Here is a 25,294-nt window from a genome sequence, read left to right on the forward strand (position 1 = left end):
GAGTGTTTGTGAACCCCCAGTTGTATGTACACACCTCATGTAGAGGTCATGTGTTGTTTGTCCTTTATGTCGATGACTTAATTGTAACATGTGACATACTCAAATGGTTGAGCAAACAAAGACAGCACTTCATGAGAAGTTTCAGATGATGGGCATGAAACTTCTGTACTTCTTTTTAGGTCATGAGATTTATCAGACTCCGAGGAGGATCTTTATTTCTAAGCAACGATATGTACAAGAACTCTTGACTACATGTGAAATGGAGGAATGCAAATCTCTTACAACTCTTATGGACTCAAATTTGAAGCCTACAACTCGTGCGAATTCTCCCTGGATGCTATCCATTATAAGCAATGGATTAATTCCTTAATCTGTCTACTTAATACCCATGTTGACTTATGTTATGTTATAGGTGTGCTAGTCAAGTTCATGAGTGAACCCAAGATGGTGCATTGACAAGCCGCTCAAAGGATTTTGCAATTCTTACGAGGGACTCTTGATATTGGGATCAACTATCTTGTTGGTGCAGATGCTACGAACTTGGTTCTTATAGGTTGGAGTGATTCAGATTGGGCTAGTGATGTGGATCATCGACGGTCCACAACAAGTTATTGTTTATTGTGGGTGTTGATGTTGTTTCATGGAGCAATAAGAAGTAACCTATAGTTGCCCTCTCTTCGACTGAGACAAAGTTTCACACATCTTTCACATGTGAGACAGTGGCTTCAAAGGCTTCTGGAGGAGCTTGGCTGCCCACCAATAGATCCTATTGTTCTCCAGTGCAACAATGAGAGTTGCATTGCCTTGGCCAAGAATTCAATGTTTCATACTCGAACGAAGCATATTGAGATCAAGTACGATTTCATTCGAGAGAAGATTCTAAATTAGACATTTTTCTAATCTAATGCAAGACAAAGGACAATCTAGCAGACTTATTTACCAAGGCACCTCCCTAGGCTTTACTTTGACAGTACTCCAAATCCTTTAGCCTTTTGCCATGTCCAAGACTTAAGAGGGAGTGTTAAAACATGACAATCTCCGAGACAAGCAAGATGCCATGTGACAGGTTGACCAGTTGCAAGTGCCATGTGGTAGGCAATCGAACTACAACCAAACGAACGGCAATCAATTGCATTTAATGCCACCGATCTACATGGAGCATTTTTTCCAACCTATTTATAGGCTTTGTTTTCGACAACCTCAATCAATTGTTTTCACAAATTTCAAGCTCCAAACCATGGAGACAGCCCTCAAGGCTGACAAAGATTGAGATCTTTGAGGTGGAGACATGCAAATATTCTCTCTACACCCGTAAACAATTCTACATCCTTATACAACATTCTTCATTGTAGATTTTAGGCGTTTCATTGTCTCTCTTTCTGTTCACTCTTTATCTTAGTCATTCACTTCTGCATTGCTTCACTCTGACATGTGTTTCATGGTTCCTTCAACTACTCGTGACTTGCATTCTTCCTTTCATTTGGCTTGGTCCCTCCTAAGCGACTTCTTCACCTCCGCCCTGTCAATGTCATGACTCATGAGCACGAAGAGCTTGCTTGTAGTCCAGACATGGCGAGCTCTATTCCGCATTCATTTAAATGCTCTGTCCTCTGGCGTTTGGCTTGCATGCAACTGAGGTCGCCACCTGGAGCATTAACCGGCCCTGATGGCTGAGCCGCCACCACCTCGGGGAATAAGGCCACGTCACGTAGTTAATGACAGGTAAAGTTCCTTTAGACGTAGTCAGATTGGTTCAGCGTTGTTACCTCTCTATGGCGCTGGGCTTGACTTCTGAAGTGTTCGATTACTATTTCGGAGAAAATGTTCAATTGTGTATTAAACACCAACATCTTGGTAAGGGATTGGTCAATTATTTGAACTGACGAATCGTCCTAGCCATGAGCTGAAGCACTCGAAATATTACTTTCTTGGCATGTGACTTAACCAACAGCTAAGAAAAATCCCATCAAATTGGGAAAAAAACAAGCAACTTTTCCAGCAGTAATTTATCTTCCGTTCATGTTATGAATTGTTGTAATGCCATGTATAAACTATATGGGTGCAGATCAGAGTATAACCAGAAAAAATGTTCTTCAGTTAATCAAGGTGTAGCAGAAATCGAGCCGTGAGAACTGAGATGGCATTATCGTAGTCTCAAATGACTTTAGTGGGTTGTGCATGGATATAATCGCTAGGATACTTCAAAGCAAACTCTGGTCGAATCATATTGAATAAGAGCATTGCATTCACATTGTGTACATAGATATTATCTGTCGCACTCTTCAAAGCAAAATCTGGTTGTGTTGGTCCTTGCTGCATTAGGAGCTTCCCCAAATACTTGAGCAGATGCGTCGTCCCCTAGCAGCAAGAAGGTATTATCCTTACAAATTCGTCTCAGGGCATTGGCATACAAAAAGGGGTAGACATGAGGACGTGTAATCCCTTCCCTTCAAACATCCCTCCCACCTACATTCACCAACCTTCCAGCAGAACTAAAATCCATCCTCCAACAGGATCCAGTACCCCTGCATAACCTGCATTCCGAAAAGCGGAGGCAAAATATTTGTAGAAGTGATCAGATCCCATAAGATATTTTGTAATTGCAGACGTTTGCACGTCAACACAAACCTTATCAGTTCCGATAGAAAATCAAGACTTGTGAGCTTATTTCCTTGGGAAAAGGTTCATAGCTTGTGCCTGTCGAAACCAATCAGGAAAAACAGGGTCATGAAACAGGTACTTACCTTGACTTGTGACTTCTCAAGTAAACACAAGAGCAACCACTTACCAGCACAGTGTCATCGTTATCGTTTCCTTCCAAGTCAAGCTCTATCAGATTGAGAGAGTTCGAACGTCTAATTTCCTGCCTTCCTGCTTTCTGATGAGTGCAATCAGCTTTTTTGGATCTGCAGAAGGAAACAAGCATATGCTGCTGAAAAGCTTACCACCTTTGCAGCATTGAAATCAAATAGAGAAAGCTTCGTTTACCTTTTCTGTGTACTTCCGTTTAGCTCCCTATTTAACCTCTTTGAGCTTCTTTCAGGGTCAAGATTCTCTGACAACACAAGCCACCCCCCCGCGGGAAAAATAGTCCCCCAAGAAACCAAGGAGAAAGAATAAATCATGAAAACCCAAAATTCAGTTTCCTTGACACAACCAGATAACTTGTCACTAAATTGCCATATCATACCATTGTTTGCATCTGCCAAACTTGCAAGGAACCTTATTCCTTGGGACTGAAACTTGGTGGTCACTTTGTCTGCATTGCTGATTTCCCACACAATACTTGAAATTTAGCAAGAATACATGAGAGAATTGGATACAGCTTCATATAGTACAACGACAGTTACCTCAAAACCTTCTTCAAATCTCTCGATGTCTTGAGCTTCACTGGCTTCTCTGGCTTGCTGTCAATAATTGTCTCAGAGCAACCCTTCAGCTTTGGAAGTGCTCTACCGACAGAAAATCCTGATGCCAGGTTCCTACGTTTGGACAAAAAGGACTCGTATGGATGAGCTTTTAGCTTGCAATCTTCAAGCTATAGCACGGTTTTGCTGCATCAGAAAACCTACCCACCACTCAGCTCGGCTCGCTTTGACTTGAACTTTTGTCGCATTGCCTGATCAGAGAAGTAGCATCAATGGCTAGTGCAATGTATAAATTGACAAATTCTTCCGAGGAAGAAAGTCTTACTGTGGTATGGTATTGACAATATTCACCATGTCGCCTGAAACAAGACGTTTTCACTCGATGATTACGGGCTACTTTACAAGAAATGACAAAAAATTTAAATTTTTAAAGGCCAACAGAAAAGAAACGTGCAACACATGTTCAGCATAAACAAAGTACTGCTTCACGTTTCAATCGTACCATGACCAACGCTTATTACTTGTCACCCCCTACAATACAAAACAATACAATACGGCAAAATTTTCCTCTACCAAGGAATTTTATGGAGCAAGATGCATGGTTTGCAAGCTCAATTTACAAAGATCGGAATCAACCAAACAAATTTACTATTAGGTTACATAGAGTTAGCAACCTAAGCTTGTAGAGGACAAAAGTTTATGTTCAAACTGTTGAGAGTCATTTCCTGGATGCACACGGCCACATCAGCAGTGCCACGTGGAAGCAATCGGACAGTCCGACTGCATCAGCCAGCTGCAGACCTGATCATTTATTGATATTATTTACAGCCTATAAATAGGCTGAGTTTCCAGCAGTCTATGCATTGTCTCTGACAGATTTCAGTCTGCTGATTGCGGAGATTGCTCTCGAGGCTGACGGAGAATGAGATCCTCGAGTGGAGACATACGCAAATATTTTCTCTGCACCCATGTGTAATTCTGCATACTTATACAGCATTCTTCACTGCAGATCTACGTTTCACAGTCTCTTTCTCTCTCTCTCTTCTCTCTCTGTTCACTCTTTGTCACGATCATTCGGTTCCGCATTGCTTCTCTGACATGGTATCAGAGCATTTGAAGAACTGATCTAGGGTGGACCTATTTGAAGAGGAGTTTTCAACGCGACACAAGGCTGCGTTTTCAGCATTTAAGTGCGAGCAAGTGGGATGCGCATCAAAACAAGGCTGAGGCAAGCATGGGCACGTGAGAAAAGAGAAGATTTGCTGAAGCTGCTACTGTTTTTGCTGTTAGAGAAGGAAGAAGGCTACATTTTTTGCCTTCAAGTGTAGATTTTACCTTTTCATCACCTCCGACGGGTGAAGAAGGAACAAGACGAGCAACCCTCAACCCTGGCAAGCTGTATTTTCACAATCAAAGGGAGCTACTTTTTGTGTTTTGTGCAAGCATTGTAGGTGAAGATGTCTTCTAAGGCCAATACAAAGTTTCAAGCGATCATGGACAGGAGGGTGCCTGTCTTACCAACTTTTCCTTCAAATCAAAAGCTCAATGGTGAGAACTACTGCATTTGGCGGGTCATGATGCTTGCCATACTAGAGTCCTATGATTTGGCGAAGCTTGTTACGGAGGCTTTCAATCATCCTTCTTCACGAGACAAGTCTAGACTCTCTTCCAATGAGAAGGCAGAGTTAACAAAGGCGCAAGCACACTAAGATAAACTCAATGCACCCATTCGCTCATTTTTATTTTTCTCATATACTACAGCTGTTATCTCTCATATAGAGCATTTGACGGTGGCTAGGGAGATATGGCTGGAGTTGGATCAAATGAATATTCAGATGACCGTCATGAAGCAAGTTTCTTTGAAAGTGCAAATGAGAACTATGAGTGCCAGCAAGTCATCATCCATGCGGGAGCATATCAACAAGCTAAGGCAACTTTAGATGCAAGTTCAAAACGCAAGGAAGGAGATCACTTTTGAATACATGACGCAACTCTTCTCTCACACTTACTGCCTTGCTTTAGTGATTTTTATTCCGTCTTGATTACTTCAAGGCGGTCTGAGACTCTTCAATGGGAAGAGTTGGTTCCTATGGTCTTGGACCAAGAGAAGCAACTAAAAGGAACCGATGCTTCGAAATCTAAAGCTTAAGTTGGTCAATCCTCTCAAAAGAAGAGAAAGGATCAAAAGAAAAAGGAAGACAAATCTAAGAAGGACAAAAACAAGGAGCCTACTTGTCACATTTGTGGCAAAACAAGTCATTGAAAGAAGAATTGCCTCAACAAGGAGAAAAATGAGAAATCTTCAAAGGATTCCAAAGCAGTGGCTGCTCACTCATTAGCTGATTTCCTCCATTTGGAGGTGGTTGAGGATTCAACCCTGCCAGCTTTTTGATGCATTGACCGCCCCATTTACTCGGAAGTGGATTGTTAACAATGGTACCTCTAGGCACATGACTCCTTCTTCAGCAAGTGTTACACATTTGCAACCTTCATGGTCAAATTCTTATTGGAGAGAGTTCGTCTATTCCTATTCAAGGACAGGCCAACATGCATCTTATTCCATATGGGCATGGTGGTGCCTATGCATCTGAGGTACTTTATGTGCCGGCATTGGAATATCATCTTCGCTCGGTACACAAGATTTGTGCCCTCGACCTCTTGGTCAAATTTGATGTGGATTCTTTCCGGATTCTTGATCAAGGATCGAGAGCGGTTCTTTCTTCATATTATGAGGAGAATGGAGTCTACAAGTTGCGGTCTTCTTCTGCCTTGACTTCTCTTCTTCTTACCTCCCAAATCCTCTCCGAGCTTTGGCATGCTAGGTTTGGTCACCTCAATTATGAATACCTTCAAAAGACATCTAAGGACCAGTTTGTTCGAGGTTTGAAAAATATTGTGGTGAGTCAATAGCCTTGTGTATCCTACATCCGTGGAAAGCAAACTCGTGATGTAGTTTCCAACAAGGCTTCAAGGCGGTCTTCAACACCCTTGGAGCTTGTTTCCATCAATCTTTGTGGATCGATGAGAACGAAATCCCTTCGAGGGAGTTTGTATTTCATGCTCATTGTAGATGATTGGGCCTATTTCTTAAAGCTGAAGTCAAAGGCTTTCTCCAACTTTAAGGATCGGTTGCTCTTTGAGGAGAATCGATCAAGATGGAAGCCAAAGACCTTACAATCGGATAAGGGCGGAGAATTTGTTTTTAATGAGTTTGCTCGATTTTGTGCAAATTGTGGCATACACCATGAGTTTGCCAATACAAACACTCTTCAAGAAAATGACATTTTGGAGCAGAAGAATCGCAGTGTGATCGAGATGGCCCGTACTATAATGAAGCATCATCAAACACCTCAGTGTTTATGGACTAAGACTGTGGCTACTTCAATTCACATCCTTAATTGTTCCTCTACTTCCATTGTTGTTGGTATGACTCCTTTTGAGACATACTTTGGCTCAAAGCCCAATGTTTCTTATTTCAAGGTTTTTGGATTTGATGCTTATGTTCATATCCCAGAGACACAACGTGACAAATTTGAAGCGGCTTCCAAAAGACAAATATTTGTGGGCTATAGCTCACAATCTCAAGGTTACCAATTGTATGATCGTGTTGAGCGGGATGTCTACATGAGCCGTGATGTTCAGTTCGTAGAGGTTCCAACACTAGAGGGGGGTGAGGTCCGAGGATCACCCTGTACTTGGAGATCCCGATGATAGCTAGGCCCCAACAAGCATTCCTCTCAAGCCTGTGTCTCTTGAGGACCTTCTTCAGATGAGAAGCCTACTATCCAACCACTAGATTCACCGATTGGTCCTCCGTTGATGGTGTGCCTTCCAAAAACTTCAACAAATGAAGAGCACCAAGACAAGATGCGGCCTTCTCGTTGGGCCCGTGACACGCCTGAGATTCAAGGATCAAGGGGATCCTTAAGGAGTGGCAACTGCAAGATGGACCGCAAAGGTCACAGCGGCACCAAGCACATACTATGGAGTTTGTTTGCTCCAACTACTATTTGATGTCCTATGTTATGCAAGATAGAGAGCCTACATCAGTGAAGAAGGCTTTATAGTCTGATCATTGGCGAAAGACGATGGAAGCTGAGTTGGAGCCTATTGAGCAAAATGGCACTTGATACCTTGTGTCTCATCCCTCTCATAAGAAAGTGATTGGTGTCGAATGGGTCTTCAAGACCAAGTACCATAGAGATGGCTCTTTGAACAAGCACAAGGCTTGCCTTGTTGCTAAAGGTTTTGCGCAACGCCCAAGTGTTGATTTCCATGATACTTTTGCCCCTACTACTCGCATGGCAACTATTCATGTTGTTCTTGGCTTGGCTAGTCATAGAAGATGGCCTGTCTTTCAGTTGGATGTGAAGTCAACCTTCTTGAATGGTGATTTGAAGGAGGAGATCTATGTAGAGCAACCTCTTGGCTTTGGTTTATTAGATGGGCAAGTTCACAGATTAAAGAAGGCCTTGTATGGCTTGAAGCACGCTCCGCATACTTGGAACGAGAAGATTGATTCGTTTCTCCAGGCCAAGTTGCGATATTGGCGCTCTAGGGCCAATCCACAGCTTTACGTACACACTTCCGAGGGTGGTTGTGTGTTGTTTGTTTTGTATGTTGATGACTTGATTGTTATAGGTACTCATGCCCAGAAGGTCAAAGAGACAAAAGCAACCCTACATCAGAAGTTCACGATGACGGATTTAAAACTTCTACATTTCTTTTTGGTCCACGAGATTTATCAATCTCCGAGGGGGATTTTCATCTCTCAGCAAAAACGATATGTATAGGAGCTCTTGGTGACTTTTGAGATGGAGGATTGTCGGTCCATTTCTACTCCTATGGATCCAAATTGAAAGGCCACTTCACACACAAATTCTCCTTTGGCAGATGCTACCCGCTACCATCAACTAATTGGATCATTGATTTAGCTCTTCAACACATGGGTTGATCTATGTTTTGCTGTAGGTCTTGTGACTAGATTCATGAGTGTATCTCAACGGGTGCATTGGCAAGCTGCTCAAAGGATACTTCGATTTCTGAGAGCAACCTCCGACTTGGAGATTTCCTATCCAACAAGTACAAGTGCTTTTGATCTTGTTCTTGCAGGTTGAAGTGATTCAGATTGGGCTAGCGATGTGGATCAAAGGCGATCTACTATAAGTTATTGTTTTACCTTGGGTGCTAGTGCTATCTCTTGGAGTAGCAAGAAGCAACCCACCGTAGCCATGTCTTCGACTGAGGCAAAGTATCGAGCTATATCTTCTACCACATGTGAGACTGTGTGGCTTCAATGAGAGTTGCATTACCTTGGCACGGAATCCCGTATTCCATGACCAAACGAAACACATAGAGATTCAGTATCACTTTATCAAGGAGAAGTTTTTGGATGAGACCATTGATATGGAATACTGTAAGATCAAAGACAATCTTGCAGATTTGTTTATGAAGGCACTTTCCCAAGCTTTACTTCACCGATACTCAAAGGTCCCTCCGTCTGCTATCTTATCCAAGAGCCTAAGAGGTGTTGAGAGTCATTTCTTGGATGCACGCAACAACGTCAACAGTGCTACGTGGCAAACTACCACATGGCAATAGTCGAACAATCTGACTGCATCAATCGATTGCATTTAATGCAATTGACCTGATCATTTATTGATATTATTTACAACCTATAAATAGGCTAAGTTTCTAGTAGTCTATGCATTGTCTCTGACAAATTTTAATCTACTGATTGCGGAGATTCCTCTTCTTTACTGCAAATTTTCTGTGTTTCATTCTCTTTCTCTCTCTTCTCTCTGTTCACTCTATGTCACAATCATTCGCTTACACATTACTTTACTCTAGCACAAACTCCCCAAAACATTTTGCCAAGGCTTTGATTTCACCTGTTCACAGTGATGACTAACAAGGGTTTAAAGAATTGCACGAACTCCATTAGTATGTTGCACAACATATTGTCAGGGCTTTGATAGTCCATTAGTATGGATTGAACAATCCCCTCATACTGATATGAGCAACCAAGTGGAGAGTTTCCAAACAAAAGCTTCACCTACAACTTTGGCATTATCCCATCAATGCACTGGTTATGGAACGCATTCCATGCAATATGCTAATCGAAACGACAAAAGCTTATCCGATCTGTTTTGTACACCCCACATGACACATCTAGAGAAAGCAAAATGGTGTCTATGCCCACTTCTCCAAGGGGAAGAGATGGTTGAAGAACTCTCTAAGTTGTAGCTATTGGAGGCTCATTATCCTTTGTATTGAACTCCTTCCCCGACTATGGAGGAAGGTAGGTTGTTGTGAGTACAACAGTCTTGAGCAAACACAATTTATAGAATACTCAACTGTAACACTAATAGTGAACAATGAGACAATAAGCTAAGGTATTGACATGGTTGAGAGTCCAGGAATAGTCAAGGCAAAGGATGCCAAGAGATGAGCAAAAGAGTGGTCAGCTCTCAATGCACCATATTCATGGCAACTCACATGGGGATCTCCTAGGCCATCTTTCTTTGCTTTACCTCTTTTTTACTTCACTAATTGTGGCCTCACAAGTCACTTTGTCTATCTACAAGCAACCCACCCATCTCACTCCATTCAACCATCCATCTCACTCCATTCAATCATCATTCAACCAGCCCTCCTCATATTTAGATCATTTCCTTGACTCCATTTCATGCTCACATTGATGCTCCAAGCTACACGTTGGGGCTGATTATTGTAGCCTTGTATCATTCACACTTTTGTTAGTTTGTTCCTTCTCTCTTCTATGTTTTTTTCAATCACCTTTCCATGTTGACTTTCCATACTCACAAAATGGACTCACCAAGGCTTGCATTAATATACCAATGTGGTGATAAAAAACTAATATTATATTTGAGCCTACTATGGGTATTAGCTAATAGCAAGGCCACATTCAATCACAAGCCTAGTGCAAGCACTTTGTTTTTGTTGTATTCAAATTAAATTGGATAATTGAAGCTTTCAAAGCACCTACATGCAAGTCAATGGTAATGCCATCAACTTCTCACAACAAGGATTTGATATCAAAATCTAAATGAAGTAGCAACTTAAGCAATTTTTCTTGCCAAGAGAAGATTGACTAATTTTTTATTGACACAATACCAATTTTGCATCATCACATAGGCCAATAACTAAGAACCATTGATAGATGATGGAGAGTCAGAAAACTCAAAACGATGGAAAGCACGAGTGTTCTTCACCTCCCAGCCACGCCTAGATAAGTGTTGGCCCTCAAAGCTAATCTCTTTGCCAGCCGTCAACTTCCTGGAGTCCTACTATTCCTGGACTCCCTTACTCTCTAGGCTCCCCTTAACCCCATTCGAGCGCCCAAGAGCCCGGACGGTCATTCTCGTGCATGTTTCCCTAAATTTACCTTAATGTGACATTAAATATCCCTTTTAATGTCACATTCCACACTTATGACCTTAATGTGACATTAAATATCACTTTTAATGTCACATTAATGTCACATTTCCTTCCCCTTAAGAATCGGTTTCGTCCTCGAAAACGATATTTGGAAGGTCTAACTGTAAATCGGAAAACCTTTTCTTTAAAGTACTTACTCGCTCCCATGTTGAGCTTTCTTCTGAACAATCTTTCCACTTAACCAAACATTCTTGATAAATAGTATTCCTCGTTCGTCTATTACGAACATTTAATATTTTTTCTGGTTCATGTGGATTAGATTGGTCATAGAATAACTCCTCAATATCATCATTTAAGATTAGATTGTCCAAATCACCCAGCTTCTTCCTTAGTTTGCTTACATGAAAAACTGGATGTATTTTACTACCAATAGGTAGTTGGAGCTTGTAAGCCAATTCTCCCACCCTTTTAAGTATTATGAAAGGACCACAATACCTTGGTGAAAGCTTTGGACAATGTCCCTTTTTCATAGGTTTAGTTTGTTCAGGCACCTTAAGATAGACCAATTCTCCTTCTTCAAAGGAGATGTCTCTTCGGTGAGGATCTGCATATGCTCTAGCTCGATTTTGAGCTTTTTTAATATTTTCTTGAGCAAATTTTAACATACTATTCATATCCTCCAAAAAGTCTTTAGCTGCCTGAACCTTTTCCTTATGCAGTCCTACTGCAAAAGGAGCTCTGGGCTGAAACCCATACATCAACATAAATGGACTATATCCAGTGGAAGAGTGTTTGGCACTGTTATATGCAAACTCTGCTATCGGTAAATACTCTTCCCAATTAGTTTGCCTTTTACTTACATATGCTCTAAGCATATCTTCAAGAATTTGGTTAACCCTTTCAGTTTGCCCATCTGTTTGCGGGTGATCCGCCCTACTCATGCTAAGTTTAGTATCCAATTTCCTAAATACCGCACGCTAAAAATGGCTATCAAATTTTCTATCCCGATCAGAAACTATATTTGCCGGAAGGCCATACAATCGGTATATGTTCTCTACGAACAATCTAGCCAATTCTGGTGTTTTAACATCAATTGAAGTTGGAATAAACCTAGCCATTTTGGTTAACCTATCCACAATCACCCACACAGAGTCGTGCCCCCTCGGTGTTCTACGTAGAGCAACAATAAAGTCCATGGAGATACTCTCCCATTTTCCCGAAGGAATTTCTAATGGATGGAGAAGTCCTCCCATTTTTAATTTTTCAGCTTTATTAACCTGGCATTTATTACATTTGACCACATAGTCAAGGACGTCCTTATTCATTCCAGGCCAATAGAACTGCCTTTTAATAAGACTATAAGTCTTATTAACTCCTGGATGTCCCGCACTAGGGGTATCATGACACTCAAAGAGTATCTGGCGCCTTATTTCTATATCTTTAGGGACACATACCCTACCCTTGTAGAGTAAATAACCATTATCAATGGTAAAATTCTTCCACTTGAATCCAGTTTGAGCAACCCATGATGCTCCATTTCCTAGTTGAACATCCTCAGATATTCCTTCCTCAGTAGAAGCACTTTCATTTGGATCCCCATTTTTTATTGCTTCCCATATGTTGGAATATGCCGGATCAACCTGGCATTTCCCTTTTAAAGATTCAAGCAAGTTGGAAGTGAACTGAGTAAAACTCAATTCATTAATGATGGGCATTCTGCTGAGTGCATCAACTACTATATTATACTTTCCTTTTCTATATCTTATCTCATAGTCGAACTCTTGGAGGAGTTCGGCCCATCTGGCTTTACGCCCGTGTAAATCTGGTTGATCATTAAGCCACTTAATGCTTTCATGATCCGATAAAATCAAAAGTTTGACACTATACAAATAGTGCCTCCATTTCTTCATTGCATGTACTATTGCATACAGCTCCCTCTCATAAACAGAATAATTCTGTTTTGCACGATCTAATTTTTTGCTTTCAAAAGCAACTGGTCGACCTTCTTGTAATAAGACCGCGCCTATTGCCTTATCACTGGCATCAGCTTCAACCACAAATGGTTTATTGGGATCCACTATTAATAATACTGGAGCTGTAGCAATAGCTACCTTAAGTTTTTGAAAACTTTCATTTTGGTCTGTTCCCCAATTAAAACTTTTCCCTTTCCCTTTAAGTTGGTCTGTCATTGGAACAGCTATTTTGGCATAATCTCGAATGAATCTACGATAAAATCCAGATAAACCTAGGAAGATCTGCAGCTCTTCCAGGTTCCGTGGAGGTGGCCATTCAATAATTGCCCTTACTTTTTCTGGATCCATGTTGATTCCCTCTTTCGAGATTATATGCCCTAAATATTTGACCTCTTGTGCAAAGAATTCACATTTAGTTTTCTTTGCATAAAGGGAATGTGTTCTTAACAGTTGGAATACTAATTGTAAGTGTTCCAAATGTTGTTCTCTTGATTTACTAAAGATCAAGATATCATCCAAAAAGACTACTACAAAATGTCCTAGATAGGGCCGTAAAACACTATTCATCAGCTTCATAAAGGTAGCTGGTACATTAGTGAGGCCAAAAGGCATCACCAAAAAATCATAATGCCCGTATCTAGTACGAAATGCCGTCTTGGAAATATCTTGTGCCTTAATTCTTATTTGGTGATAACCTGATCTTAAGTCTATCTTTGTGAAGAATTTTGCCCCTTGCAATTGATCAAAAAGATCTTCCATTCTGGGCATAGGAAATTTATTCTTCACCGTTATTTTATTAAGTGCTCTATAGTCAACACAAAGTCGCATATAACCATCTTTTTTCTTTACCAATAAAATTGGTGAAGCCCAAGGTGAATTACTAGGTTGAATAAATCCTTTATCCAGGTAATCCTTAATTTGTCTCTCAACTTCTTGATGTTGTGTTTCACTTAACCTATACGGTGGTTTTGAAATTGGGTGTGTATCCTTATTTATATCAATTGGGTGATTTATTTCACCCCTATCAGGTGGAAGGCCACTTGGTAAATCAGAAGGAAACACATCTTTAAAATCATCTAACAAACTGTTCAATTCATTATTAATATTCAATTCACAAACATAAGAAAATTGTTGCTTTATATTATAGAAAGTAAAAGTATTCTGTATAGGAAGAGACCATAGCATATATACCTCACAAACTTCCTTCTTTATCAGCTTCTGAACTTCAGTAGAACACAGCAAAGGATTATCAGATACTTCATGTTCACCTTGAATGACAAAAGTCTTACCATCCCTTTCAAATTCCAGTGTATTATGGTGATAGCTACGTTTTAAGGATGGTTCCAATCCCCATAGCCACTCCCTCCCTAGAGCAATATCAGCTCTTTCCATGTTCATTATTTGGAAATCAAGCTTATCTTTATATCCTTGAATCTCGATTTCCAAATTGGATACCATTGTATCCCATATTTTATTGTCTTGGCCTTGCATCATACGAACAACATATTGATGCTCACTGTTTTGTTGGGGAAGTTTCAATTTTTTGACAAGTGCATAATTTATAAAATTATGTGTGGCAGAGTCATCAATCATGACTCTAACCCGTTTTCCAGCTATCAATCCATGTATTCTAAGTAAATCATGTGGCCCAAAAGTAGACTGCCACAAAGAAGTTGACATACAACACTTATGTTGTATATCCATGTGCAAGACCTCTAAAGATTTATACTTTTCATGGCCCTTTAATTCTAAGGACTGCACTACATGGATTTGTTTTTCTTTTCCCTTGCCCTTGTCCTTTCCTTTGTCTTCCCTCTTTTTCTTTTGAGGGCAATTCCAAGCAGCATGGTTAGGGGATAGACAATTAAAACACAATTTTTCTTTTTTGGCCTTATCAAAGTCATCAGGACTTAACTTTGGCCTCATATATGGTTTCTTTTCAAAAGGTTGTTTTTTACCCTTGAAAAATGGCTTTTTTTTTTTTAATTTGCCCACAAATTTTGAGGTTTCTAATTCCTTAGACTTGGGCTCCATATCAGTGAGACTGGTGAGTGTACCTGGACGCGTACTATCTTCATAAATTAATGCAAATTTAATTGCCTCTTCAAGCGTCTTAGGTAAACTCCGTTTTACTTCCTTTTTACACGCTTTATCCAGTCCCCTAATGAATCCTCTTGTTTTTTGAAATTCATCAATTCCTTCCAGTTTGAGAATTATCTCACGATATTCCTCCAGATATATCAGTAGGGGTCGTCCCTTTTGTCTAACATAATCCCAATCTTTCCAATTTCTTTCCATTTCATTTTCAAGAAGAAATTCTTTTAAAAAGACGGATTCAAATTGAGCCCAAGTTTCAAGTATTTTATTCGCCTCCTTTAAAGTTCGCCACCACTTATATGCTTTGGGCCCCAAAGTTAAACTGGCCTCCAGTGCTTAGAGATGTGGTGGGGTATTTTTCAATTTATGTAAATCTTCCCATTGTTGGAGGAAATTAAAGATTGTATCTTTATTCCTAACTTTTTCCTCCTTGTAAAATTGAGGTGGTTTCATATCCTTTAAAACCGGATTATCCCTCAATTTATGATAAGTTTGGGGTTTTTTAGGATCTCGCATAGTCACATCTAAATCTTTCGATGAAGATGGGACATTTGAGATTTCTATCTTATTTTTATCTTTTTCCAACAATAAAGTTAACTGAGATTTTATTTCAGTAAGTGTTTGAGTTAAAAATTTCATTTGAACCCCTTGAGTTTGCACACGAGCAAAAAGATCATCAAATTGCTCTCGCGTGGCAAAAAATTCTTCCCATTGTTCTTCTTGTATATCTGGTTCATGGGGATCTACCATAGGTTGATCCCCGGAACTAGAACTTTCCATTACCCTTTCTTTCCCTTTTTCTGCCATTAATACACTGAAATTGGAAAGTAAAAATAAGAAATTTGCATACAAGATAAAATACTTCCCTGATTTTTAATGGCAGGCTGTGGCTTCAGTCGTGTATAATATTTTTCTGTCTGTCTCACAGCAGTCACAGTCCTATCCGTCTCAAGAGCAGTCGGATTTACCCGTTAACAGCAATCATAACAGAATCACGTTTTTTTTTTTTTAATGACCCGCGTCTGATGCTGGCGGCTCCACTTCTGATCTGGTTCTCGCGGATGCTGGCAGCTCCACGTCTGATCTGGTTGGTCCTCGCGATCCTCTCGCGACCCTGGTCCTCGCTTTTTTTAATTATTTTTCTGCCCGTAACGTAACGTTTCTGCCCGTAACGTTTCTGTCGTAACGTTGAAGGTCACATTAATGTGACGTGGCGCTGGAATTCTTTTTAATTTTCTTTGACGGCCCGTCGCGTCTTCACGGCGCCTGGTTCCAGATGCTCACGCGATATGACGTAGCACTTCTTCCGTCCGTTTTTTTCTTCTCGGCCCGTCGCCTGATGCTCACGCGGCGTTACAAAAACTGACGGCCTGACTAGCGACTGACAACCTGACGGATTTCTGTTCGATTAATGATCAAAAACATAGGCTCTGATACCAATGGTAGATGATGGAGAGTCAAAAAACTCAAAACGATGGAAAGCACGAGTGTTCTTCACCTCCCAGCCATGCCTAGATAAGTGCTGGCCCTCAAAGCTAATCTCTTTGCCAGCCGTCAACTTCCTGGAGTCCTACTATTCTTGGACTCCCTTACTCTCTAGGCTCCCCTTACAAGAGCCCGAACGGTCATTCTCGTGCATGTTCCCCTAAATTTACCTTAATGTGACATTAAATATCCCTTTTAATGTCACATTCCACACTTATGACCTTAATGTGACATTAAATATCACTTTTAATGTCACATTAATGTCACAACCATTGTACTCAAACAAGCTATTCTCAAGTGGCTTGGAGCTTGACAAAGCTTTTCTATTCCTATATCATCTCAATTCTATGGTGGCCATCAGCACATATCTTGACTTGACCGATGACACTATTTAAGGCTGAAGTTAATAGTGTCTTTAATGTATGGAACAAGCCTTTTAAGACTTTCCAATAATCTTTGCAAGTAGTTCGAGAGGGTATATCCCACATAGCAAAGGTCGAGACAAGTACAACTGACAAGGTAACAAATGTGCCCTAGACTTGGGCATGTGGATCGTGGGGGAGGGGAGGATCATTTTGATGTTTCAGTTTAGGAAAACCAAGAAAAGGAGTAAAGGCAAGAGAACAAGATTGAAATTGAAATTTATATAGATACATGTATGCGTGCATGTCATTAGTATCCAAGAAAGTAGCAACAAAAGAATCAAGAAGCACACGCATGACAAGCCTAAGCCAACCGCACCATACACTTACTACTCACAATTGAGTGATGACTAAGGCATAGATCTCACCACACTCACGACTAAGGTGAGGACTAAGATATAGACCTCGGCATTCTTGGCAACAAGGCTAACGACTAAGACAACAACTACAACATAAACCTTGGTATACTTAACAATGAGGCTACAAGGGCTTTGTTGGTGCCCAAGCACAAGGCACAACCATCTACTTGAACGAAAACTTCTCAAGAGGTCATACAGAAGTGCAAGGAATCTAGATTCTTACCCCCAAGGTAAGCCTTCTCATCACTTCATACCACAAAGAAAGTTTTCAAAAGCTAATTTTTGAAAAATAAAAAGCTTTCAAGCATCTTCTATATATGGATTGGTATATAATGGCTTAGGACCTCTACCATGTGTTATGTCTATGCAAAGTTTGACATCGAAGCGGAAGTTTTTTAACTTTCAAAGAATCCATCTATGGAGTTTCTTTTTAATTTGTGGAAACTTAACGAGACATCCTATCTCTTAAAAGGAATAGAACAACCACTTTTTCAAAGCAGCAACCATTATTTCTATGAATGTTGCTATAAAGACATCACAACTAAACAATACTTTTTCACTCTCAATTTTGAGCATCACATCAAATCCTCCACCATTCCATGCACAACATAACAAGACTACACATGTACATGAAAATGCAACCATGAATTATATAAATGATCTAGGTCCTCATGAGCTAGTTCATATGAACGAATTTGATTTCCTACTAAATCATAGGGCAACACTTTTTTAAAAAATTTGATACTTTGAGTGAAAAGGTGATGAAGTTCGCAAATCTTCTACAATAGCTGGTACGATAACAAGCTTGAAGTGTCAAAGTACGTCTCATGCTAACAGTGTTGCTCTTGAAGCCACTCCATAAACAAGGCCACCTCTAAGCACTAAAGGCAATTCTCCAAAAATATCCATGCAAGTTTTTTGAGGTGACGTTTTTCTCATTATAATCTGTAGAAGATCCCACAAATTTGGGCTTTTCAATACGAAGAGATGAGGAGTTCAAAAGAAGGGCGTTTACATTATCGTAAGCCTCTCCTAAATGTGGATAAAAGCCAACATTGTCTGCACTGTATGACACAAACCCAATATCTCTTATCCATTCTTCATCGAGGTGCCTCAACATTATAAATTGCAATGCCAAGAAAATGACACTTACTATTATTGAACTTTTTCTTGTTGCTTTGTTGATTTTCACAAATCCAATAAATTTGCAAGAGCTTGTTGCTAATGGACATTTTCATTTGTATTCCCTCTCCCATCACTCAGTTGAACAAAGTTGGATGGCTACCCTGTTAAGCCAATGATATATCATATGCTGCTTTGCTTGTCCATAAGATGCACAATTGACCTAGCGGAGCAGCTAAACCTACTGGCCATGCCCTCTGCACTTCAGAATTAGTATGGGTTTGAGATGTAATCATGTAAACAAAGAGTCTCGGGACTTGAAATGCTTAGGCTTTAGATGAGTGGCATACACAATACGCAGGTTTGAGGCTTTGCCTATGAAGAGAGAGGTTCTTTGTACCTGAAACTGCAAATATGGCCCAGCTATGCTGGGCCAAGATCCATCAAGCATCCTTACTCAGCTGAACTCCAAGCCCATGGTAGAAAGAGGATTCAAATGGCTTTCTGACAGCCTAGCAAGAGCGCGCTTACAGAGAGACATTAAATTACACTTGTGCTTCAGAAATTTTAAATTATAAAAATCGTGGCAGCAAGCAAAGAATCTTGCTACATGATTAAGGACACTACCAATGATTTTAAATTTAGACTACCAGAAAGTGGAAGTCTGTATATATATAAGGCACCACACCTATTAATCACGACAGAACATCGTGTGCCGTCTTTTCTTATCCCTTTGCAAATGCAGTAATCCACTGAGGTGCCAATTTTCAACAGCTGGTCACTCGAGAAAACACTGAGACTGAAGTTCCGCTGAAAAGTGAAAAACACACATTGATATAAGAGTTAGCACATAGGATGACTAGGAGATGGGTGAACGAGAAACAACAGCACTTTCAGCGCACCTTTTCATCGCATCTGACCTTCGCATTGAATGCAGCAATAATGCTACCAGCTGGCTCTTTCCAATGCTCTATATATGCATCTCCAAACAAAAATAAAGACACAGTTATTGTGTCTAAAGAAGCAAGTTTCCAGACTACAAAGTTCTTCCCTGTTGAGCTTAACTTTGGCAAGCCCTTCTCAGTTACAACCCCAATAGTTGCCCAAGATCCCGTTATGGTATCACCCACCATTGCATTCCTGATACAGGGAAATGTCAAGACTGTACGCAGGACGAACCCTGATGCCAACAGAATGCCAAGAGGTCTAGCTTTTGAATAAGGAAGAATAGTCAAAACAGCCCATTTGGATATAGATTGAGAGTCTAAACAGTCAAACAGAATCCCAAGAGGTCTAGCTTTTGAATGAGGAAGAACAGTCATAACATCCCATTTCGATATAGAGATTAAGATCTATACAGTCAAACATTATTTGCCTTCTCCAACTAGAAGAGTAATAAGATGGCAAAACGAGCTGACACAGAGTAGCAAGCCTTAATGAAGGATTATCATCTAAGAAGGTAGCCTCTGGCAAAGAAAAGTTCAAACTTACTACCCATAATTCTATGGCTACACCTGAAAGCTAACAAATGACACAATAAACCTAATACTTCCTAACTTGTTCATTAATTAACATTGCCCATGAGGGTATGCTAGGATTAGCCTTGCTTGTTCAAGCTTTAAAATGATGGTGAGCAATGCTCGATCGCAAGAGGCCTTGTGCACATTTGTTCCAAGTGGTCAGAGGCAAGAAGCAGTATAGTGACACCATCTAGAACACAAAATGAGTAAATTGAGTATATGAAGAATTGTCTCCTTGAGTAAGTTCTACAGATTTCCAAACAGAAACTTTGAACATCCACGTAGCATTATACCTGATAGCCTGAAGTCTCACAAATCGCAGATCACAAAGCTTGCTGTTCAAAGAGACACTTGAAATGACCCTGTCTCTGTGAAAGAAAAAAGTGCTCTGAATTAGACAGGCTAGCAAAGCCAATGGATAAATGGATCAAAGGCAAGCGTTACAAAAGAATTCTGAAATGCTGATCTACACGATCATTCTTTTGTCCTGTTTAAAATGCTTGCATTTAAGTCTACAGCCTGAGCTAAACCTTGACAACACATGAAACCATGAAGATCCGCAGTATGAGATGAAGAAGTTGGAATACCTGATTCTGAGACCAGAATGAAAGTCAAATTCCACACCATTGTTAGGAACAGAACATTTGTTGGCCAGAATCTTAGAAGTCTTTAACTCATCACATTGCAAGGACGTGCTCACAACATCTTTGAATGCTGCCATAGAGACATTGGTGGCCCTTGGGAGGTCGTCATCCCCTGAGTCGTACCCTGTGCAGACAGTAACTTCCCTTTGCTTTGAGTTATTATGACACGGCTAAGTCACTCTATGAGACTAATCATCCGACGGCCTACCGAATGCTTCTAGCAGTGTTTCTCGCACAGATAGACTTGTTGGTGACCGGTGCACTGAGGAAACGTTCTCTTTCGCTTTACTAGAGGTCGCCGTCTTCTCTCCTGCATAATGAAAACTAAGAGCGTCAAAATCAATCAGACACGAAGGAAGAGGCGTACAGACGATACAGAGAAAGAGAGAGAGAGAGAGAGAGAGAAGCAGTACGGAGAGCAGGACTCTCAGGTACACGTTCCTCGTTCTGGAATGCCAGCAGAAGCTCCAACTCTTCGTCGCTTTCCTCCATGGCTGGCTGGCTCTCTCTCTCTCTCTCTCTGGATCTTTCCTCACTCTCCCGCCAAATTAGTTTGGAAGAAGTCTTCACGCAATAGACTTCGCGCTGCGTCGCACCAGAACACGGCCGCCCAAGCGCACGTCCTCCGGCCAATAGGAAGGTCCTAAATTTGAAAACAGGCGCCCCCCCTCTTACACAGTGGGGGCGCCCAGCATCTCCATCCAAGGGGGGTATTCAATGCTCCCCCCGCCCTGTTTCAGCGTTCCGCAGGAGGGTGGGGGAGCTTCTGCAGGCCCTTCAAGTGGGCTCCAGGCATTCTTCTATTGCCAGTTGCCTGGGAATCGTTGTGAAGAAGCAGGTGTTTGCATGTCATGCCAAGTTCTCCATAGGTATAAACGTCGTGCTAGGGGTCGCCATGCCTGTGTGTTCGTTTGGATTCATCCCTCTCTTCACATGAATCCATACATAGCCTGAAGGTGGGAATCTATCTTTGATTCTTATGCTTCCATCCATGTCTATGAAACCAGTTGTATGTTAATGCATGGCCAATAGGTTGCAGGTGATTCGCATGCTTCACAGGTGGTCTTATCACAGGTGATTCACAGGCTTCATCTATCACATGTATGCTCTCTCTCTCTCTCTCTCTCTCTCTCTCTCTCTCTCTCTCTCTCTCTCTCTCTCTCTCTCTCTCTCTCTCTCTCTCTCTCTCGTGTAGGAAATACAATAAGTGGATACACAATAGAAATACATAGTTGTTATTAAAAACTGCTCCGTTTATTCTATTCATAGAGGCTCTTTCTGTGGTTTGTGTTGGGGGTAAAGGCGCCTCCGCCGTGCCGCCCCGTGTATTACTACACTGACAGTACCCGCCACTGCACACTGCAGGTGGCGGGCGCCCGTCACGTCACTTTATTCTTTATTCTTTTAGTGACAGTTTGAATAAAGGAAGGCCCGGTCACACATTGTGACCGTTGGAGTTCCCATTTCTTGTCTCTCTCTTTCTTGCTCTTGCTCTCTCGCCATAGCTTGCGTGCAAGCTTCGATCCTTCTCACCTTTCAACTAGTATCAGAGCTTGGCATTCTCTTGCTCGAGCTCGACTCGGTGCTTCCCGACCTTCGCATCGACTCGCTTCACGCATTGGGTCTCCATCCCGGCAGCCATAGCCGACCTCTTGAGCTCCCGACTCTCCCCGGCTTCCCGAGCTCCATCCTGGCCTTCTTGAGCTTCATCAGGGCCTTGCCCTTGAGGTATTGCTTCAGCATTTGCAGGCATTTGAGTGTATTCTCAGATTGAAACAGGGCAGGAACAAAGGGCAGCCACTCTTCTTGAGCTCCATAGCTCATATCTTTCCTCCCCTTTGCATTGGGCCTTCATGGCTTGGTATGTGCCTACCTTGGGCCATCATTGAGCCCCCCATTACCCCCTTTTCAGCCCATGTGGAGCAGCAGCAAGTTTAGCACCAACAGGGCAGATTGCATCATTTTTTTCCAGGCTGTGAGCACTCATCTACTTCAGCTCCACACTTGGCCATTGCTTCTTGCTCTCTACCTTGATCAAGAGGGCTATAGACTTCATGTTTGATGTCATTAAAGCTTTGGGCATTGGTCTTGATCTTTCGGGGCTGATTTCTTCAGATTTGGGACTGTCATAAACTGTCATAACAGGCTGAAAACAGGGCAGCACCATTGGCATTAGCATTTGTTGCTTATACTCCATTCCGGTTGTGCTATTTGATGCCCGTATGCGGTCTACATGATGCCTAGTGCCTTGGGAATGTATGCACATGATTATGCCATGATTTTGGCTTGAAATATTGGCTGATTTGGGACTGTTATTTACTGTTATACAGTGCTGGAAACAGGGCAGCCACACTTGGCATTGGCATTTAATGCTTATACCCTACTCCGGTTACCTTGTTTGATGCCCATATGCGGTCTATTTCCTACCCGGATGTATTGGGGATGTATGCATTTGGTTTGACCATGATTTTGGCTTGAATTCGGGGCTGAAATCTACTGTTTAGAACAGTAAATACATGCTGGAATAACAGTGGGCTGAAGGTACTTTACATGCTTTGGCACTTACCTACCGATACCGGATGTATGCTTTGAGCTTTGGCATGATGTCTCTGACATTTGGGGACGACTTGGAGCATATGTATGAGATTATGGGATGCTTTTGAGCTTCGCATTAGCTCCATCTTCACTGGCATTTGGACCGACTTGGCATGCTCATGGACCGCCTATGCCTCATGTCTCTGCTTGACAGTTAGGCTTTTGCATTACATGCTTTGGTTCGTGACATATGCTATTTGGTTCGTGTATGCCATACCGACATTTGGAGCTTGGATTTGGATGTATTTGAGCATTCCCGGCTTACTTGATTACTGATCTTGGTTGCTATTTGGATGTCATTGAGTTGATCGAGAGCTTATTTAGGCTTATGTATTGCTTCATGGTTAATACGACCGGTGCTTCATGTATGTCATGCTCTCTTGGATGCGCTTGATGCATTGATAGGGTCACTTATCACTGGTGCTTTCTCTTGGGTTGTCTGAGCTTCTAAGCTCGCCTTGTACGCCTTTTGTGCCAGTGGGAGCATTTTACATACTTGCTTGACCTTTGACAGTTGCATGCTATTGGAGCACTTACATGTATTTGGAGCAGTTTATGTCTTGAGCAGCTACATACACATTGAGACTTTGGGATCATACTCCGATCTTTATGGATATGCATTGATGTACTCTTGGTTCACAGGATGCTTATGAGCTGAGTCTCATATTTGGATCTTTCTCTTTGAGCAGATACCTATTTGTGTCAGGTTTTGGCAGTTACAGGAACACTTTGCCTAGAGTGTCTGGTGGTGTGCCTTTCACTGGCAGATGTTATTTTGACATGCTTGGTGTTGAGCTCATGTTCTTTTCACTGTCATTGGCCTTGCTTATGTCCATTTCATGCCGGCTTTGGACCTAGCATTGTTTGCTTGACATTGGATCCTATTTTGGGACAGTTTGCTCTCTAGACTGCATACATGCAATTTATTACAGCAAGCAGTTATTGGTGGATTGAGGTGTACTTTTCATGCTGAAATATCCTGATTTGGTGTACCGCACCTAGTACTAAGTGGGCAGCAACTTTTGGCACACTTTGCTCGCCCTTTGGACCCCGTTTTGGTCATTTTTGGGCAGTTTCTGCAGTAAAACAACAAGCAGTTTTGGGCTGTTTGGGCATTTCCAGCCTGCATAATGGCGTCATCTTCGCATGATAGTGCCATGTTTAACATTACAAAGTTGGATGGTACCAACTACTCTTACTGGAAGAGTCAAATATGGCAGGTTTTGGTGTAGAAATCTCAGATTAAGCCACTTCGGTTGAGTGGGGAGCAGCCTGAAACTATGGACATTGACGACTGGCTTGAACTTGATGAGCTATGCAAGTCCACGATTGTATTGTCTCTCACTGAACAGGTACATTATAATGTATTTGAGGAAGCACAGAGTGCATGGGATCTATGGAATAAGATCAAGAATCTTTATGATAAGAAAAGTCCAGCGAGTCAGATGTACTGGTTGAAGCAGCTTATGGATCTGCGCATGAAGGATAATGCAACTATGTCTGCTCACTTGAGCCAGTTCCATTCTATATTGAAGAACCTGACTTCGCAGGATATCACCTTTGGAGAGGAAGTAACTCCTCTTTTCTTGCTTGGGACTCTGAATGAGTCATGGGATGTTTTCCGTACTGCTCTTTGTGCCTCTAGTGCTACTCTAAAATTGGCAGATGTTGAGAGTGCTCTTCTTTAGGAAGAGGTGAATCGCAAAAACTTGGATGCCTCTCGTGGTAGTCATGCTTTGACAGTTAGAGGCAGGAATGACAGGTATGACCGTGGTAATGGCCGAGGCCGTGACTCGCAGAAGGGTCGGTCTAAATCTCGTGGTGGCAAGTCGCGTAGTAAGTCGCGTGGACGCAATGCAAATGTCACTTGTCATCATTGTGGGAAAAAGGGCCATATTAGACCACAGTGTCATGAGTTGCGCAATGAGAAGCGCAAGGATAAGGGAAAAGATAAAGTGCAGGAGAAGTCCTCTGATCGCAGCATAGTACCTGCGAAGTCCAACGTCAAGATTGAGGAAATTAATGTCACGCAGACTGAAGAGTTCGATGGTGGTGATGAGTTTATACTTGCAGCTAGTTCTTCTGATGCTTCACACTTGACTGAGACACCTAGTATGTATGCACAGTGCTGGTTATTGGATTCAGGTGCGTCCTTCCATGTGACGCCTTACCGTGAGTGGTTTCACTCTTACCGTACTGTGTCTGGATCAGTCAAACTTGGAGATGACAGGTCTCTTGATATTGTGGGCTGTGGAGATATTCAGTTGCAGTTTTCCACTGGCAGTTCCTTTTTGCTCAGGGATGTACG

General features: G+C 41.5%; 1 protein-coding gene across 2 annotated transcripts; it reads right to left on the bottom strand.

The window, feature by feature from the left end:
- Positions 1 to 2,000: 2,000 nt before the first annotated feature.
- MCM10 (minichromosome maintenance 10) lies at positions 2,001 to 21,127 on the bottom strand. 2 transcript variants are annotated; one of them, XM_087690513.1, is made up of 14 exons: positions 20,805 to 21,127; positions 20,600 to 20,701; positions 20,335 to 20,515; positions 20,041 to 20,115; positions 19,130 to 19,367; positions 18,916 to 19,037; positions 3,694 to 3,727; positions 3,573 to 3,619; positions 3,351 to 3,482; positions 3,191 to 3,267; positions 2,989 to 3,055; positions 2,789 to 2,906; positions 2,629 to 2,697; positions 2,001 to 2,534 (listed from the first exon to the last, which is right to left on the bottom strand). In XM_087690513.1, the coding sequence occupies exons 1-13, from the start codon at positions 20,881 to 20,883 to the stop codon at positions 2,665 to 2,667; spliced, it is 1,305 nt and encodes a 434-aa protein (XP_087546639.1). In that variant the 5' UTR covers positions 20,884 to 21,127; the 3' UTR covers positions 2,001 to 2,534; positions 2,629 to 2,664. The 2 variants fall into 2 exon arrangements, with proteins under 2 accessions (XP_087546639.1, XP_087546640.1); XM_087690514.1 differs by lacking the exons at positions 18,916 to 19,037; positions 19,130 to 19,367.
- Between the last annotated feature and the right edge of the window lie 4,167 nt (positions 21,128 to 25,294).

This window comes from Lygodium microphyllum, chromosome 13 (genome assembly GCF_053477565.2).
Source record: "Lygodium microphyllum isolate KBCC chromosome 13, Lygodium_microphyllum_v1.1.10, whole genome shotgun sequence".
NCBI classification, from domain to species: Eukaryota; Viridiplantae; Streptophyta; class Polypodiopsida; order Schizaeales; family Lygodiaceae; genus Lygodium; species Lygodium microphyllum.

Bases quoted from the DNA above. Each gene is read 5' to 3' on its own strand.
- MCM10 (XM_087690513.1), bottom strand. From the start codon at position 20,883: ATGGAGGAAAGCGACGAAGAGTTGGAGCTTCTGCTGGCATTCCAGAAC. The intron at 19,368-20,040 runs GTATAATGCTAC...TCCCTGTATCAG, and splicing joins GTGAGACTTCAGGCTATCAG to GAATGCAATGGTGGGTGATA. The intron at 2,907-2,988 runs GTAAACGAAGCT...TTCCTTCTGCAG, and splicing joins AACGGAAGTACACAGAAAAG to ATCCAAAAAAGCTGATTGCA.